This window comes from Urocitellus parryii, chromosome 1, assembly GCF_045843805.1.
Source record: "Urocitellus parryii isolate mUroPar1 chromosome 1, mUroPar1.hap1, whole genome shotgun sequence".
Classification (NCBI taxonomy): domain Eukaryota; kingdom Metazoa; phylum Chordata; class Mammalia; order Rodentia; family Sciuridae; genus Urocitellus; species Urocitellus parryii.
Genome location: NC_135531.1, coordinates 236,965,553 through 236,981,902, shown reverse-complemented (window position 1 = coordinate 236,981,902; position 16,350 = coordinate 236,965,553). Strand labels below are relative to the sequence as shown.

The 16,350-nt window shown below is 32.7% G+C and overlaps 1 protein-coding gene across 1 annotated transcript in view; it reads right to left on the bottom strand.

Moving 5' to 3' along the window:
- Fsip2 (fibrous sheath interacting protein 2) overlaps positions 1-16,350 on the bottom strand; it is an 87,281-nt gene that overhangs the window by 8,068 nt on the left and 62,863 nt on the right. Inside the window, exons 17-19 of the mRNA XM_026400732.2 lie at positions 6,570-16,039; positions 3,507-4,004; positions 2,151-2,248 (exon numbers count right to left, since the gene is read on the bottom strand). Of these exons, the coding sequence (XP_026256517.2) occupies positions 2,151-2,248; positions 3,507-4,004; positions 6,570-16,039 (10,066 nt within the window). The remainder of the gene's footprint in view (positions 1-2,150; positions 2,249-3,506; positions 4,005-6,569; positions 16,040-16,350) is intronic.

Sequence of the window (16,350 nt, the reverse complement as noted above, 5' to 3'; positions counted from 1 at the left end):
ATGTTTGAATCTATAAACAACATTGAGTCTTTTCTATGTGATATAAAGTAATGGTGTAACTAATTCTTTTTTGTTGTTGTTTGTTTGCTTTGCATATTGGTAAATTTTCCCAGTATCATTTTTTGAAAAGTCTACCATTAAATGGTATCAACATCCTTGTCAAAATTATTTAACTATACATTCAATGATTTATTTCTGAGGTTATATTCCATTGCTCTTTATGTTCATCTTTACATTAGTAATGACTGCTTGATAACTGTGGCTTTTCAGTTAGTTTTGAAATCAGGAAGTGAGAAAAAAAGCAATGTTCTTTTTCAAGATTATTTTGGCTGTTCTCTTAAGCTTTCAGTGATCTTTAAAGTTTTCTATTTCTGAAAAAAAATTGGTATTTTGATAATAATTCTTTTAAACTTGTAGATCACTCTGAGTAGTACTGACATATTAATTATATTGTTATTTCAATCCATGAGCATGGGATATTTTCCCACTTATCTGTGTCCTATTTTATTTATTATATTTATTATATTTATTACATCTTTCTCTTCCTTGTTTAAGTTTATTCCTAAGTATTTTTTTTCTGTTTAATGCTAGTGTAAATTCAATTTTTCCTCAATTTTCTTTTTGGTTTGTTCATTGTCTATGTATAGAAAAACAACCATTTTTTAGTATTAACTTCACAGACAGCAATTTTGTTGAATTTGTTTATGAGTTCCAATATGATTTGGGAAGATTCTTTAGGGTTTTCTCTATATAAAATCTTATCATCTGGAAACAGGTCATTTTACTCTTATTTTTCCTATTTGAATGCCTTTTATTTCTTTTTATTGCCTAATTTCTCTGGATGTGTCTTCATGTACCATGTTGAAATGGCAAAGATAGGTGTGCTTTTGTTATTCCTGTTCTTGGAATAAAAATCTCCATTGTTACCCCCAGTGAGGACAAAATTAGATGTAGATTTTTTCACATATAGCCTTAGTGCTCTTGAGATGATTTCTTTCTAATACTAGTTTGTTGGGTGCCATTCTCATGAAAAGATGTTCAGTTTTTTCAAGCTTTTTCTTATGCCTCAATTAAGATAGGCATATATGTTTGTTTCTCCTTTATTCTGTTAAAATGGTATATTACATAGATTCTAGGCCTAGATCCAAAAAATACTCCACCTTTGTCTATCGGAGCTTCTAAAATAATTTTCTCAGGAAGTCTATAGACAGGTCAAAACATTTAAAGCAAATAAGAAAACAAAACATTGAAAACACATTTCCTCTGAGGGAATAAATGTAACTGGACTCTGCTCCCATGATGGGAGGAGGTTGGGTAAAAGTAAGAAAATATCCATAGAACTGTTCTTCTCTATTTTCAGGGTGGTTTTTCCCTTCATTTGTTTGCTGCAGATATTTGACTGGTTTATAGAGTTCTTAAAAACTTGTTTTAGTCTGTTTATAGTTGTTTATTTATTTATTTATTTTGTTCCCATGGCCTGAGACTTCTTTTGGGACCATCTTACTCTAAATTGCTTTTTACTTAGTATTATCTGTGCTCCTTCTCTACTTCACATATACAAATAATAAAAGGTGCATGAATTACTAATTATGCATGTAAACAGATAGTTTTCTCTGTATACCCAATTCTTCTCTGCAGACAGAAAATAACACCTCTTTGTGGTTATAAATATAACAACAATAAACTTAACAACGTTTTAACAATAATTTTAAGAATTATTAACAGAGTTACTAATCAGATTTTAAGCCTATAGTGGACTTTGTTTCTCTCTGTACTCTGTAACTGCTATAACTCACATACTTTATTCCTATAGCAATACAAATTTGGATTTGTCTTTTTGTCATGTAAATGATATCCAGTTTTAAAAGACACATCAAAATTTATTGCGTTCTAGAATTCATCTCCAAAGCTTCCCACTTACATTCTTCCCTCTCCTCCTTTAATTGTTCTTTCAGGCAGCACAATATACTAGGAAATTTAGCTTAATTACCAGAGTTGAACAGAAACCCTTTTGTGATGATGCTCCATATTCTACTGCTGACCCAATGCCTATCTCTCAGGTTAAACAATACCATAACACATTAGCAAATACCTGTCTGATGTAATTGACATTTTGTGATGATACTCCATATTGTTTTAATTTCATATACCTTGTATTTGAAATGAGATCTTGATTATACGAAGATGTACTCATAATTCTGTGTATGAAGTAATGTGCTGGTTCAGTAACTACAGTCTTTTCTTCTTTCTGTAAAATTGCAAATAAGGTGTTACAAATATGAGTTTGATATGTACTTTTTCATCTTACTGGCATTTTTGCAGTCTAACCTACACTTAAGTGAAAAAAGTTTTGGAATTACTAAAAAGATTGGTGAACTCTATCACTCTAGTTAAAATGTCTCTTCCAGTATAATTCTTTTAAAATGGCTCAGAGAGATGTTCTAAATTATTATATTGGTTTTTGAATAGATTTTAAGCAGAAACCTAGTAAAGTGTTTGAAGGATATACTTTTCTATTTCTAAACTATAAAAACATTTTAGCCATATTTTACTGGTAAAAGAATTCGGATATAACTCTGGACAATTCAGAAACTTGTGAGGTCAATCTAAATATACTCTGATCTATCTGTGGGGAAATCATGGGCTTCTGAATTGACTGAAGTTGTATCTTCATTTTCTCTGGTTCACCTCAGTTTTTGTGTTAACCGGGGACATCAATCACATCAAGTGCCTAATCAAGAGAATTGTCTCATCAGGGAATCCTAAATTATATATTCTCCAAATAAAAATAGCAGAAATTTTTGGACAGGGCCAAACCCAAAAGGTCATTTAGGCCAGATTATCATTTGAGGATTTGGAAAGAACAACATGAAATGTTCGCCATGATGATAGTGAAGTTAATGTCTGATTGTAAAGGTGATAGATATTCAAAATACATTTATTAACTCGTTAAATTCTGGAAAATGGGCTAAAGATTATTTAAGAAGTTCATATGTACTTTGTATAAAGGTTAGATAGTTATTAAGTGATAGTCAATATACAAACTCAGACAATCTGATTTTCTTTTATTTGGGGGCAGGTGGTAGTGCTGGGCATAGAACCTAAGGCATCATTCATACTAGTTGGGATTCTGAATTCCTATGGATCATTTCAGCTTCCTCTACAACAATCACCCTCCACAAAAGATGTTCAATAAGTGATTATCAGTTCAAATACAAAAGGACTGGAATCTATTGTTTAAATAATTAGCTTGCATTTCTCTTAACTGGTTTCTATTTTCTGTTTCCCTTGAGCTTCTAATTAGTTTAGATTTCTTTCCATTATCTGTTTGTTCCTCAGTTCAGTTTCTGAGTTCTATATTAATTCTCCCTATACTTTAAATATCTATAGATTTAGAAGAATAATGAGCTAATTTTAGTATTCTTTCTACTTAAGGTACATTCTTGGACAGAGTTTGTGAAGTTCCCTATCCTTTCTATTCACTGATAGTCACATTTCTCACTTACCTTATGTTGTGTCTTTTTCTGTGGAGAAGAGTCTGTTTCAGTCAAGGTTTTTGAAAAGGGCATGCCAATCTCAGAAGCAGTTCTTTGAACTTGTGTGTCATGAGATTCTAGTATCAGATTTGAGGTTGTTTCAATACTTTCAGTATTCACACCATTTGTAGTCTGACAACATTTGCTTATTGATAAGATTTTTTTCAGGTTGCTTGCACTTATTATTGTCTTGGAAGAAGCAACTTTGCTTTCTACTGTCATCCCAAATTCTTTCTCTTGATCTTCAGATAGTTCTTCTAAGTTTCTTTGAACAGCAACCTCACCTAAAACAATTTCATCTTCATCAGAAATTTCTTCCTCGGCTACATTATTTCCTGGATGTTCTTGATTAATATCATGGGCTACTAACCGAATGATGAGATCTTTTGAGGTTTGAACATCTTTTAAAAGCTCTACTGTGGTGATATCAGGCTTTTTTATATTCTGAAATGAATGTCTGCAAACAGCCTGAAATTAAAGGTACAACATATATTAAAAACAAATCTCAATCACATTTCCTGTGGTACTATTGTGATATTGCTCTTTTCTTATAATTTCTAGTTTCAATTTAAGTAATACCTTCTAATGCCACTTACTAGTGTATTAGCAGTATTTTAAAAAGAAGAAACAAATAAAAACCATAAGAAATATTTATTGGTGTCTATCATTTCTTTTACATTGAGATTATATTAAACTATTATAACATTCCATAAGGCGGGTCTAACATGAGTTGTTGCTTAAATGTTATATTTTGTTGCAAAATAATTTTATTACTTTCAATTTTTCTCATTTCTCTTGAAAGTTTTGTGACAGAAGAAGATATAACAACTTATTTTTAAATCATAGGTAGGAAATCCTAGAAAATCTAAATACAGATACTGAAAAAAGGCAAGATATTGCTTGATCTTCACTCATAGAAATAATGAGTAGACAAAATTATGAGCTTTGAATTTTCGCTTTTTACTCCTCCACTCTTGATCCTTTGGACATATTTTCCAAAAGATTATTCAAAATATAAACCTTCATTATTTTCCTCCTTCCTAGTCAAATCTTAAGTTCTATTTTCAATGTTAAAGACAGATAAAAATATAATTATAATTAAATAAACAAATTACATCCATTTTGTGGCCTTTGACCAGGCCATAGAATCTCTAAATTAATAATCTTGAACCCAACCTTCCTTTGTAATATTGCAAGCCAGCTTTTCATATTATGATGCCTTAAAGGAATATCTTCTATAAAAACAAACTATTAGAAGCAACTCTTTAAGAAATGAAAACAATCAATTATCCTTTGTGGTGGAGGAAAAGAGTGGGTTAAAAAAATATTCCAAATCATTCTTTATAGTTTTGGTATTTGCTACTGAATGTTATTTTAAAATCATATGTCTGGTGAGTTCAGAATTTGTGGTATCTCAAAACAAAGAATCTCTGAGGCAGAACCAAAAATTGTCTGTACTATCTGAGTTGATCTACTCTTCTTCTTTTGTTTCTTTGTCGTTTTGTGTAAAATAGACAACATACATCTCAGATTGGTGCATAAAATCTATAATTTATGTACCTTAATTAAAGTCCCTGGGGATGCTGGGGTATTTTTTGTTTGTTTGGTTAGTTTATACAAATTTCTTTTCTTTCTCTTAAAAGGACAGAGGCATTAGTTTGGTTTAAACATTGCTTTCTGTGGTTTTATTCCTTAAGAGAGTCAGTAACTTATGGCTTTCTGTGATTTTATTACTTAAGAGAGTTGTGAACTAAGAGTAGGATTTGTGACAAAAGATTCTATAGATAATTAAAAACTGATCTTAGCTAATGGTATTTAGTCTGTTTATGCACATTTTATTTCCAAGTGATTACTTATATATACAAAAAATGTCACTATGTATGTGCTAAATTAATGATGAGAATTCAGATGGAAAAGAACATTTTATAACTCAAAGGAACCATCACCTATTCCAAAACCTAAGGATAAATGATTAGAGAGTCGCAGACATGATAGTTTCAGTATTTGGCTTTGAAAACACAAATGATCTACTGGTTCATTTATCAGCTTGAGATTTAGTTCAGTGAGTTGCAGAACTGTGCTGAGTTTATGTTCCAGGGTACATGGTTCTATAAATCTTTGTTAAGTACCCAGTTCGTAGACTACAACCTTAAGCACTCACAGCTCTTTTACAAATGCGTAACTATCTATACAAGGAGTTTTGATGAAAAGCGAAATGTGCAATGGGTTAGTATAACTATATCCACTGGTAAAATAATTCTGTTATATTCATTAATAGTTTTCTTGTAACAAGTACATAATTTTTGACGTTTTGGAGTCCCATTAAGTTTAATATATTTGAGGCATGAATATGAGACTCCAGGGCAGAACTACATCCACAGAAATGGGAACAGTTTCCTAAAAATAACAACATTAGGACAGTTGGGTCTACAGCAGGGGTAGAAGAGGAAAAAATCTGGGTACATCTAGACAGTATAGGGTAAATGTGAAGGGCCAATGTAATTAAATGAAATCATAAGAACAAGCATAATCTAATAGCAGTATGTTTGCTGAAGAATGTTGTGAAAAGAAAAGTAACACTATTTAGGAGACTTAAATTTGAAAATCAAAACTATTTTAAATGGTTTCAAGTATCCTGATATTCCACTAACTTGTCCTTTAGAATACTGTTATATATCCACAATGAAGAATTAAAAGAATTATATACGACTATATTTCTTCTGACTCTTCAAATGACAATTGTACCTTCAATCAGTGTTGTACTACTGTTAAGGACATGTCTTTATATTCCCATTCTTTATAAGATAAAAAGCTAGTTTAAGTGAATTTTTTAAGGAAAACTTGCCTGAGACCTTTAGAGTGAGTCAAGGTATCAAATGAGTCTTAGTATACCAGATAACTGTGTGGACAAACTGGTGAAACCAATTTCCTTTTAGGCTAGGCAACAACAACAAACATGCATTCCCATTTAACTATCAGACTAAAGAAATCACAGAATCACCGTGTCTCATTGACCACTGCCTTTACACTTACCTCCAAGGGTTTTATATCTATTCGTCCTGTCTTACTCAGTGTGGTTCGTCTTTCTTTCTGTCTCTTTTCTGAATCAATTGGTTCTGTAGAAGAGTAACTTTTTCCACTTATTGATGCTTTTCTCAGTTCTGCTATGCTATGTCCAGTTCTTCTTATACATTCCATTTTAAGCTTCTCAAGAGGTTGGGTTTTTACAGAAAGGACTGTTAAGTGTTCTGAAACAATCTCTGGATCTATTTTGATTGGTTTTTTCCCAAGATATGGAACTATTTTAATTGTAGAGTTTTCTTCATCTGGTTCTTCATTATCTAACTCAGGCATAATTTTGAGAACATGGTTTTGTGCCTTGTCAACAATTCTATTAACATCCAGCTCTCCACAGAAATGAGAGTTTGAATTCTTTGTGTTAATGCTTTCTGATGAAACACTTGAAACTCCATCAATAATTAAACTAGCCACATTCTTAGGAAAGACTATGCTTGTATCTTTGGTGTCATAAAGTTCTTTATTAGTTTCAGATTGTTGAAATACATTGCTATAAACAGAATCAATAACCTGAGAAATCATTTCCATGCTTTCTGGTTCTAAAGACTGTTCTTCAGAATCAGCAGCTACAAGAGAAATATTACTTTTGGAAATTTCCGCAGTTACATTTTTTGTCAGTTGAGATGCGATTTTACTTAACTCTGGCTTTGTTAAATTGTTTGTGTCTTTGCTTGATGTACTTGGCAATCTTAAAAGTTTAGCCAAAAACAAGGCTAGTGCTTCCTCTAAAACCTTGGCATGTAACACAGAACCTTTTCTGGATGAAGACTTTTCCTGGGACTTAAGTTCATCGATAATTTTGACCACTTTTTCCATAATTTGTACAGCTTCCAGAGCTAATTCTGAGCTTGATACTTCTTCCCCTCCTTGCAGCTGAAATTCAGAATTGGAAATTTCTTTCACCATTAGGAAACCTATTATATCAGAAAGGACATTGCTCTTACCCATTAAATCTTTAAAAACAGACGTATGAGAGCCAGAGTGTTTTAAAACGTTGTCATAAACAGAATTAACTATGTTTTCAATAGATGCATTGTCAGCTAAAGGTACAGTAGGTGATTCCTTAGTTGGTGGTACAAGTTTAATCTTACTTTTAGAGATAAATTCTTGGAATGATTTTAATATTTTTAATGTTATATTTTGCATTTCATTTTCTAAAGATTTGGTTATTTCTTTACCTCCCTTTGGAAACACAGAAAATAACTTAGATAAAAATTTTATAGCAATTTCTTCTATTACATTATAAGACAGTTTATGAGCCTGTGATGATTGAGGTGAAGCAGTTTGAATAATATCTTTAAGGATATTTTCAACAGTACTATCAACTTCTGCACACTGATGTGGAGTTAACTCTCCACAAAAATAGTTCTGCAACTGATTGCCAGAAACTTCTTGTAGAACTAAATCAACTATGGTTTCTAAAAGGAGTATGCATCCACTAGCTACACAATTTTGTATGACCTCTCTTGTTCCAAATTGTGGCAACAAATTATTATAAATAGACTGAACCACTAATTGAATGATCTCATCATCATTGGGGTGTAAAGATTCTACATATTTCACAACCATATTTTCATTTCTAGAGATTTCTCCTGCAACTGTATTTACTAACTTCATTTGAAGAAAATCCAGTTCTGTGGATTTTTTTCCCTCAGGTGATTTTGCTTTGTTTTTGCTGTTGGATATTGATTGAAAATTGAAAATTTTTGATAAAAGAGCAGAAATCACATCCTCTAAAAATCTGTGAGGCAACATTATGGTATATGGTGATGATGTTTGACATTCCTTGCTGGCTGTTTGGACCACCTTTTGGACTTTTTTGACAACTTCCTTAGATTCTAGAGGAAAACATGCTGAATTTGGAACATCATCACAAAATATCAAGTTAAGATGATGTTGAAAAATTTCATCTATCACTGCACTAGTTACACTTCTTGCTAAATTTTCCCTGTTACTGTTGATTTTCTTACAAATGGATTCCTGAGATCTATTCTCCTTCAAAATATTGCAAACAGAAGAATGAACAACTTTATTGACTAATGTTTTATCAATTGACTGGCTTTTTTCTAGGGAAGGTAACTTATCTGAACGTGCTTCTTCAGTCATTTTATGCATATGTGACACTTTATCTGCACTTTTAGCCTTAATACTGGATGATGCTTCATCTGTAGTTGGTTCTTTACACTTAGGAAGTCCTGTCGGATCTGAAGATATTTTATCAGCATGTGGGAGAAACTGATTTACCTTATGTGGCCGGAACACCTTAATTTTAGCATCTGAAAACTCCTTTAACAGTGAATCAATGAGTTTCATAGCGGTTTCATAGAGTTCAGCCTGACTTTGATCATCATTTGCTTTTAGACATTTATCACATATTTGTGGTTCGGGTGAGGAAGAAAAAACCAATATATTAACAATTTCACTGATAACATCTTCTAAAAAGTTAGCCGGAAAAACTGCAGGTTTATTTCTTGGTAGGTGCTGAGGATGGTCAGGTTTACTAGGTTTAATTTCAGTATTTTTCTGTCTTGCACATTCTCTTTCTCTCTTTTTCTCATTTTCTTTCTCCTTTTCCCCTTCTTTAACTTTTTCTCCTTCTTTCTTTTCTTTCTCTTTGTCTAGGACTTTTTCATTAATCGAAGGGAATAAATCCTTTTTAACAGATTGTGCAGAATCATTGCCAACCACCTGAACTATATTCAGTGCTTTATCACTTGGAGAGTTTTTTCTATATCCGGGTTTTGATAAATCCAACGGTTCTTGAAGAGATGACATTTCTAAAACATTCTCATAAATATTTTCAACGACATTTTGAACACATTCATAACCTGAATATGGTATTTCATCCACATGTATATGAGCTGAAGGGTTTCTCTTTTCTTTATTGCTTGGCTTTTGGATTATTTTTGAAGTTTTGTCTATTATAGTCTCCATACTTCTTGCCTTGGGCTTGAAAGGACATGCCTGAAAGTGTTTGTCAGCTTTTTCTGTTGGACTTCCCCTGGTACTGTCAATCTTCTCTTCATTGTCTATTTTACTGTCTGACCCATGTACATACTTATCATATTCTTTATTATCAGTAGCAACTGAAAATTGTGTGTCCACCCCAGCACCTTGCTGCTCATTTTTTGCAGTGGATTTTTTCATTGTCTCAATTTCATTATCTTTAAGTTTTTTATCTACATGTGGATCTTGAGCCTCCTTCCTTTTCACAGTGGTGGATGGAATAGTAACTTTTGATACATTCTCACTATGTTCTTTAGTATGAATTCCCAGTTTATTTTGATTCTCTTTCTTTTTATTTGCTACACCTGCAGCTGACTCTGATACTAGGTTAAACAGATTGCTGTCCATAATGGCATTTATAGAGCTGATTATTGAATCTTGGATGTCACTCTTTCTGCTCACTGCAACTCTATCATCTATGTCGGTAACATTTTTCTGATCTGAGCTTTGAGAACTGTCCTTGTGTGATTGTTCTGGTAAAGTAGGTTGATCTTTTAAGCATCTAGTTATCTTCATAGAGGTTTGTTGTGGTAGGTTTTGAACCTTTTGGGTAATGTTGTCTGGGTTTAGAAATGAAAAGAAGGTAGAAGACCATTCTCCTGAGAACAGTGGTTGAATCTTGAATGCAGAGATGGCCTTCTGGGCTAAAGTGGCAATCATTTCTATAACAATGCTACTTTTATCACCTTTCTGAATATCCTTAGATCCATATTTACCTATGAACTCATCATAAACAAAATTAGATATATTATCAATTGTCTCCTTATCAATTGGTGGAAAAGAAAATATTTCTTCAGCATGTGGTAAAACTTTAACTTCACTTTTCCTAAATTCGCCTATGAGTGAGTTTGCAAATTTGATAGCCAACCCCACAATATCTGACTCTGGAATTTCTTTGTTAGAATCTTCAGTAATAGTTGGGAAAGGACAAAATTTGTTAACAAGGTCAACAATTACATCTTCTAAAAACGTAGCTGAATACAGAGAATGCCGTTTCTTTTTCTTATCAGATTTTGCAATTACAGAAGCATAGTCATTACCAGATAAGTCACTGGAAGATGACTCTTCACCATATAAAAATGGTCGTAAGTGATGATCCATAATTTCCTTCATAATGAAGCCAGCTATCTTACTGAGAAATGAACGTCCTTTTTGGTCTGCTCCTTTCTGTACTTCAGCTTGGAATTCAGATTTTTTCAAAATATTATTACATATGGAGTCAATGAAGTTGTCAATAGCTTCTAATTGCACACTTTCTGAATTCTCTTCTGCTATGGCAAGTCGAATCTCATGTTCATAAATTTCTTTTATAATGTCATCAGTCAATTTTGAAGCTGTGTCCACGGACTTATCATCTGGTATAACCTCTTCCTCTTTTGGTTCATTTTCAGCATCAGTTGAAGGGACGATATGCACTAGAAGCTTAGAAATCATATCTTTTAAAAGAGAACGAGGCAACACAGTAACACATGATGGCAAGCCACTGCTATCCTTCGTTATGATACTAAGCACATTTCTGATGATGTTGTCAGCTTGAGGGGAAGAATAGGAAGAAGACACTAATTCTCCTGAAACTAATGACTGTACTTGATAATCATAAATTTCTTCCAATAGTAAATGATATATTTTTCTTCCAAAAGAAGCAGTATCACTTTGTATAGCCCTATATATTTGAATTAGAGATTTATATTCATCTAATAGTTTTTCATAAATTGGATTGACTGTTTTTTGAACCATTTCTTTATACTGCTCTGGAAAACACAAATTTTCATCCAAGTTATCTGCAACTAAAATCTCTGATGTGGTGAACTCTAGAATGATTGATTTTACTAATGTTGTAACAATGTTAGTAATTCTGGCTTTTGCTCCATCTGGGTTTTCAGCAGCCAAGACATTGTGTGTGAATGCATAAAGAATTTTGCATAAAAGCTCAGAAATTACTTCCTCCAAAAAGGCTGCTGAGTTCACAACAAAGGACAATTCTCTTTGTTTAGGATCTATTGCTTTCTGTTTATAAGTTTGATCAGCTGAAGCTGAAAAGAAAGTTTTATCTTCATATAAAAATGACTGTAGATGATGGTTAAAGATTTCTTTTATTATAAAACTTGCTATTTTTGAAACAGGTATGTTACTTATACCTTTTTGATCTTTTGCAAGAGATTGGTATAGATTTGAATGAGAAAGATCAGCATATATGGAATCAACCATAGACTGTATATCTTTTTCTGAAATCATACTTTGCTTTTTATCTCCATGTTTAGTAATACATATTGCATGTTTTGAAATTATTGACATAATTTCCTTTATAAGTTTTATGACTGTATTATTTAAGTCTGATTGGGAAATATCTGTATGTTCTACACTGGAAGCTGATGGACTAATCTGAGACATAAGCTGAGTAACTATTTTTTCCAAGTGAGTATGAGATAACATAGTAGTATACATTGTTGAAGCCTTTCTCCGGAATCTTGATTTACTAATGTCATATTGAACTCTATTTACCAATACATTTTCATTGAGTTTGGAATGTGACTTAAAAGGAAGATTTGCTATAAGATCCGAATGGATTTGGAAATGAAGTGTTTCAGTCAGAATGATTTTAGTTACCCTTGCAGCCAATGTCTTTATGTCATTTAAGAAATCTTTATCAGGCATAATTTCCCTTTCATATTCTTCTAAAACTTTGCTATATACCATGTCGATAATGTTTTTGACTGTAGCTCTCTCCACTGGAGGCAAACACAATTGTTCCTCAGCATTATCTACAATGCTCACTTGGGCTTTTGAGAATTCTTCTGCTATGAAATGGATGAGTTTTTCAGCTTTATCAAACAGTTCATCTTCTGAATCTTTCACTGACTTCATTTGTACAATGCCTACCACTCTGTGGAATATTTTGCCTAAAACCCCAGAGACTACATCTTCCACAAAAGTTGAGGAATAAGCACCAGTGTAAAATAATTGCTCTCTGATATCATCAAAATACTCATCTGATAAAGATGATAATGACTTTCCTTGCACAAATGGCTGAAGATGTTGCTCACAGATATGTTTAATGATAAAACCTGCTATTCTATCAATAAAAACATCATTATTGTTTGCGATATTTTGCTGCACTAAAGCTTGAGAATCAGAGTTTTGTAAAATATTTTTGAATACTGAGTCAACAAGATGCTGAACATCATCTTCTGAATAAACAGACTTTACTTCTTCATCTTTTGAAAATCGAATTTCATGCTGGGAAATTTTCATCCTAATATCACTGATTAGGTTGGAAGCAATTTCATTAAAATTCATTCTTGATTTATCTTTTGGAGTTTCTCTGTTTGGAACCAGGCTGGATGTAGGAGGAAAGAATCTAGATAATAGTACTCGGATCATATCTTCTAAAAATGTGTATGGCAGTAAAGTATTATATGGAGGTAAACTCTGGTTTGACATGATAGACTTACTGATGTTACTGAGGATGTCTTGAACAATATTCTCAGCCATTGAAACAGAATAGGAAGAAGCTGACAAATCACCAGAAAACAATGGATGAAAAAGATAGTTTGAAATGGCTGCCACAATTAAATTAGTAATATTTTCCACAAAAATAGTACTATCATCTGACTCTTTATCAATATCAGGGTCTAGCCCATGCTGATTTAAAACATTCCTATAAACTGAGGTGACAAGTTCATCCACAATATCTGTATCTGAAGTGGGAAAAGATTGCTCTTTGTTATCATATGGAATGGGAATTTTAGCTTTGTCCAAATGATTATTCACTGAGTTTATTATTTTATGGGTCATGTTTTCCAGTTCAACTTCAGTGTTCGGTTTTGGGCTAAAAATCTTTGATAAAAGTCTGGTAACAATCTCCCCTACAAGTGTGTCTGGGCGAATACCTAAAGGTAATGGCTTCTGGGATCCATATGATTCTGTAGCTTCATTGAGAACCTGTTTGACCATATTAGACACAGCATCATGTGGAGTCTTTGAATGAGGCCAAACCTCTCCACTTAAAAATGGCTGAAGATGGTTTTCAATAGTCTCCTGGATAATAAAACTGGCTATTTGGTCAACCATAATTGGACTTCTGCTGACTATATTTTTCTGTATTGAAATAAGAGAACCAGACCTTTGTAAAATACTACTATAAATAGAATCCACCATCTTTTCAAGGTTTTCTCCTGTAGCTAGATGTTGATTATCATAGATAGTGAACCAGATTTTATGTTTTGAAATGGCTGACATAACCTTATTTATTATACATGTGGACATTTCATTGAAATCTGAACTCATTAAGTTTTTTGTTTCCAAACAGGAAGGATTGATGGATGGAAGACTGAGCTGAGATAAAAGTCTTCTGATGACATCTTCTAAAAATGAGTGTGGCAACCTGGTGCTATAGCTTTTTGATGGCCTGGGCTGGAAAGTAAATTTTCTCAAGTTATTTTGAAGCTTCTGCAGTATAATTTCAGCTTTGAGAGGGTAATATAAATGAGGAACAAGTTTTCCTCTATGGCAAGATGGAAGTTGGTAGTCTAAAATCTCTATGAATATTCTATCAGCTATTTGTTCTGTTATTGAACTATCACCATATAACAGATTATTGCTACACGTCACATTCAATTCATATTGCTCTACAACACTGAAATAAATTGAGTTAACAATCTTACTAAGAGTTTCTTTATCAATTGGTGGAAAATATAGCCTTTCCTCAGCATTCCGTAGAACGGTGATTTGGGAATTATTAAATTCATTCACTATATTGTTGACATACAATATATTCATCTCATTGAGATGGGCCTCAGTGATGTTTGCATTTTTTTCCCACAATGATATAGAGAGATGACAAAACAATTCTGAAATTATTTCCTCCAAAAATGTGGCTGAATAAACACTTGTGGTGTTCATTCCTCTTCGAAGTACTTTGTTAGAAACAGCTATTCTATCCATTTCCTTTGTTTCTTGTCTATTAAGAAGTGACAAAGAAGATTTTACTGTATGTTGCTTGCCAAATGGTGCTTGTATTTTGGAACTAGTCACACTTGGATTACTCAGATCTTCTGTCAAAGAATTACTGTCATAACTCATGAATCCTAAAAAGTTTTTATCTTGTCTTAATTTTACTAATTCTGGTACATTTGCTTTTGAGCAAAATGTAGACTGTATTTCTCTTGTTCTGTATGTCAAATGTTTTTTTGCAAAAGGTGGACTTTCAGGAGCTTGTTGTAAGCTGTGAGATAGTTTGTCCATCAGTGATTTAACCAAGCTGTGGGAAATACTAGCAAGCATACTATCTGAAGACATTAAGTCTTGATCCATGTCTGCCAGATTTTCCAAAAGATCTGACATGTAATCTCCTTGAAGTTGTTCACAGCCCATCAATCCCTTACAATAATCAAAATCACCATCATCTTCACTTTGAAGTATTTTTAAAAGCTGACATTCTTCTGCAAATATTTCACTCGAAAGAGAACCATCATCAGCAAAGACAGTGTTTGTGCATTTTTCCAAAAGTGTTCTAACAAGTTTCTCACACACAACATTGAGAAGAAAAACTGATTTTGGGGAAAGACCTAGGTTATTTGAAAGTGTGAAATTATTTTGTTGATTATTTGGGCAGGAGAAAAGTGTTCTTGGTAGTTTTCCTGATTCCATAGCCTCATCTGGAAATTCATCTGGCAAAAATAAATCTACAACAATATTGAACACCTTATTGACTACTTCTTTGGATTCATTAGTTTTTAGGCTACCAGCAAATCTGTCTAACTTTTTTGCCAGATAACTTAACTTATTATTTTTAACAAGTTGATCAATTTTGTGAGTAGATGATTCCCAGTCTCGTGGACTTATCTGTCTTTCCACTGTACTGGTTTTGCTACAAAAGGACCCACTATTGCTTCTAAGCACTGAAAGCGAGTTGTTTCTTCCATTACTTTCAAAGTGATGAGTTATTCCTATTTCTTTGGAGATTACATGAATCACTCCTGTTAAGAGATCCTGAAAGAAATCATCCAAGTCATGAGAAGCTACCTGTGGACAGTATATGTATTTTGTTTTGATGGAACCCATTTGCTGTGTAATTTTAGCTTCTATAATGTTACCATTAGAAAGAATTTCAATAATAATTTCAGAAATACTTAAAGCAAGTTCTCCAATAGAAATTGACCTGTTCTCAAACATTTCAGAATGAACTGAAATAATCTTGTTAAATGCTGCACTTTGGATTTCCCAGTCTTTGTTTTTTTCTCTACCCTCTTCAGTGACATCAGAAATGCTTGAAGTTAAATGGCAGATGACAGACTCAGTGAGTTGCTCACAAAATTGATAAATTGAAGAAGTATTATATATGCTTCTTAGAGGTTGTGTTAATTCATACTGTTTCCTTGAGAGTGTAGAAATAAGAGATATCTTCTCCTCATTGGAAACTGAAAAAAGGAAACATTACCATTTTTAGCATGCATCAAAGGAAATATGGAAAATTCAATATTTTGGAAATCATTTACATGTGTTTCTTATTTTTTGGAGCACCTCAATAAAGAAAAAGAAAACCCTCAAAACCCTAATAAAGAAATAAACAGAATTTTATTCAAATATTTATTTCTCTATGTTGTGGGTCTCAGTTTTAGCCAGTAAGTTCAATAATTTTAGAAATACTTAAAGCAAGTTCTCCAACAGAAATTGACCTGCTCTCAAACATTTCAGAATGAACTGAAATAATCTTGTTAAATGCTGCACT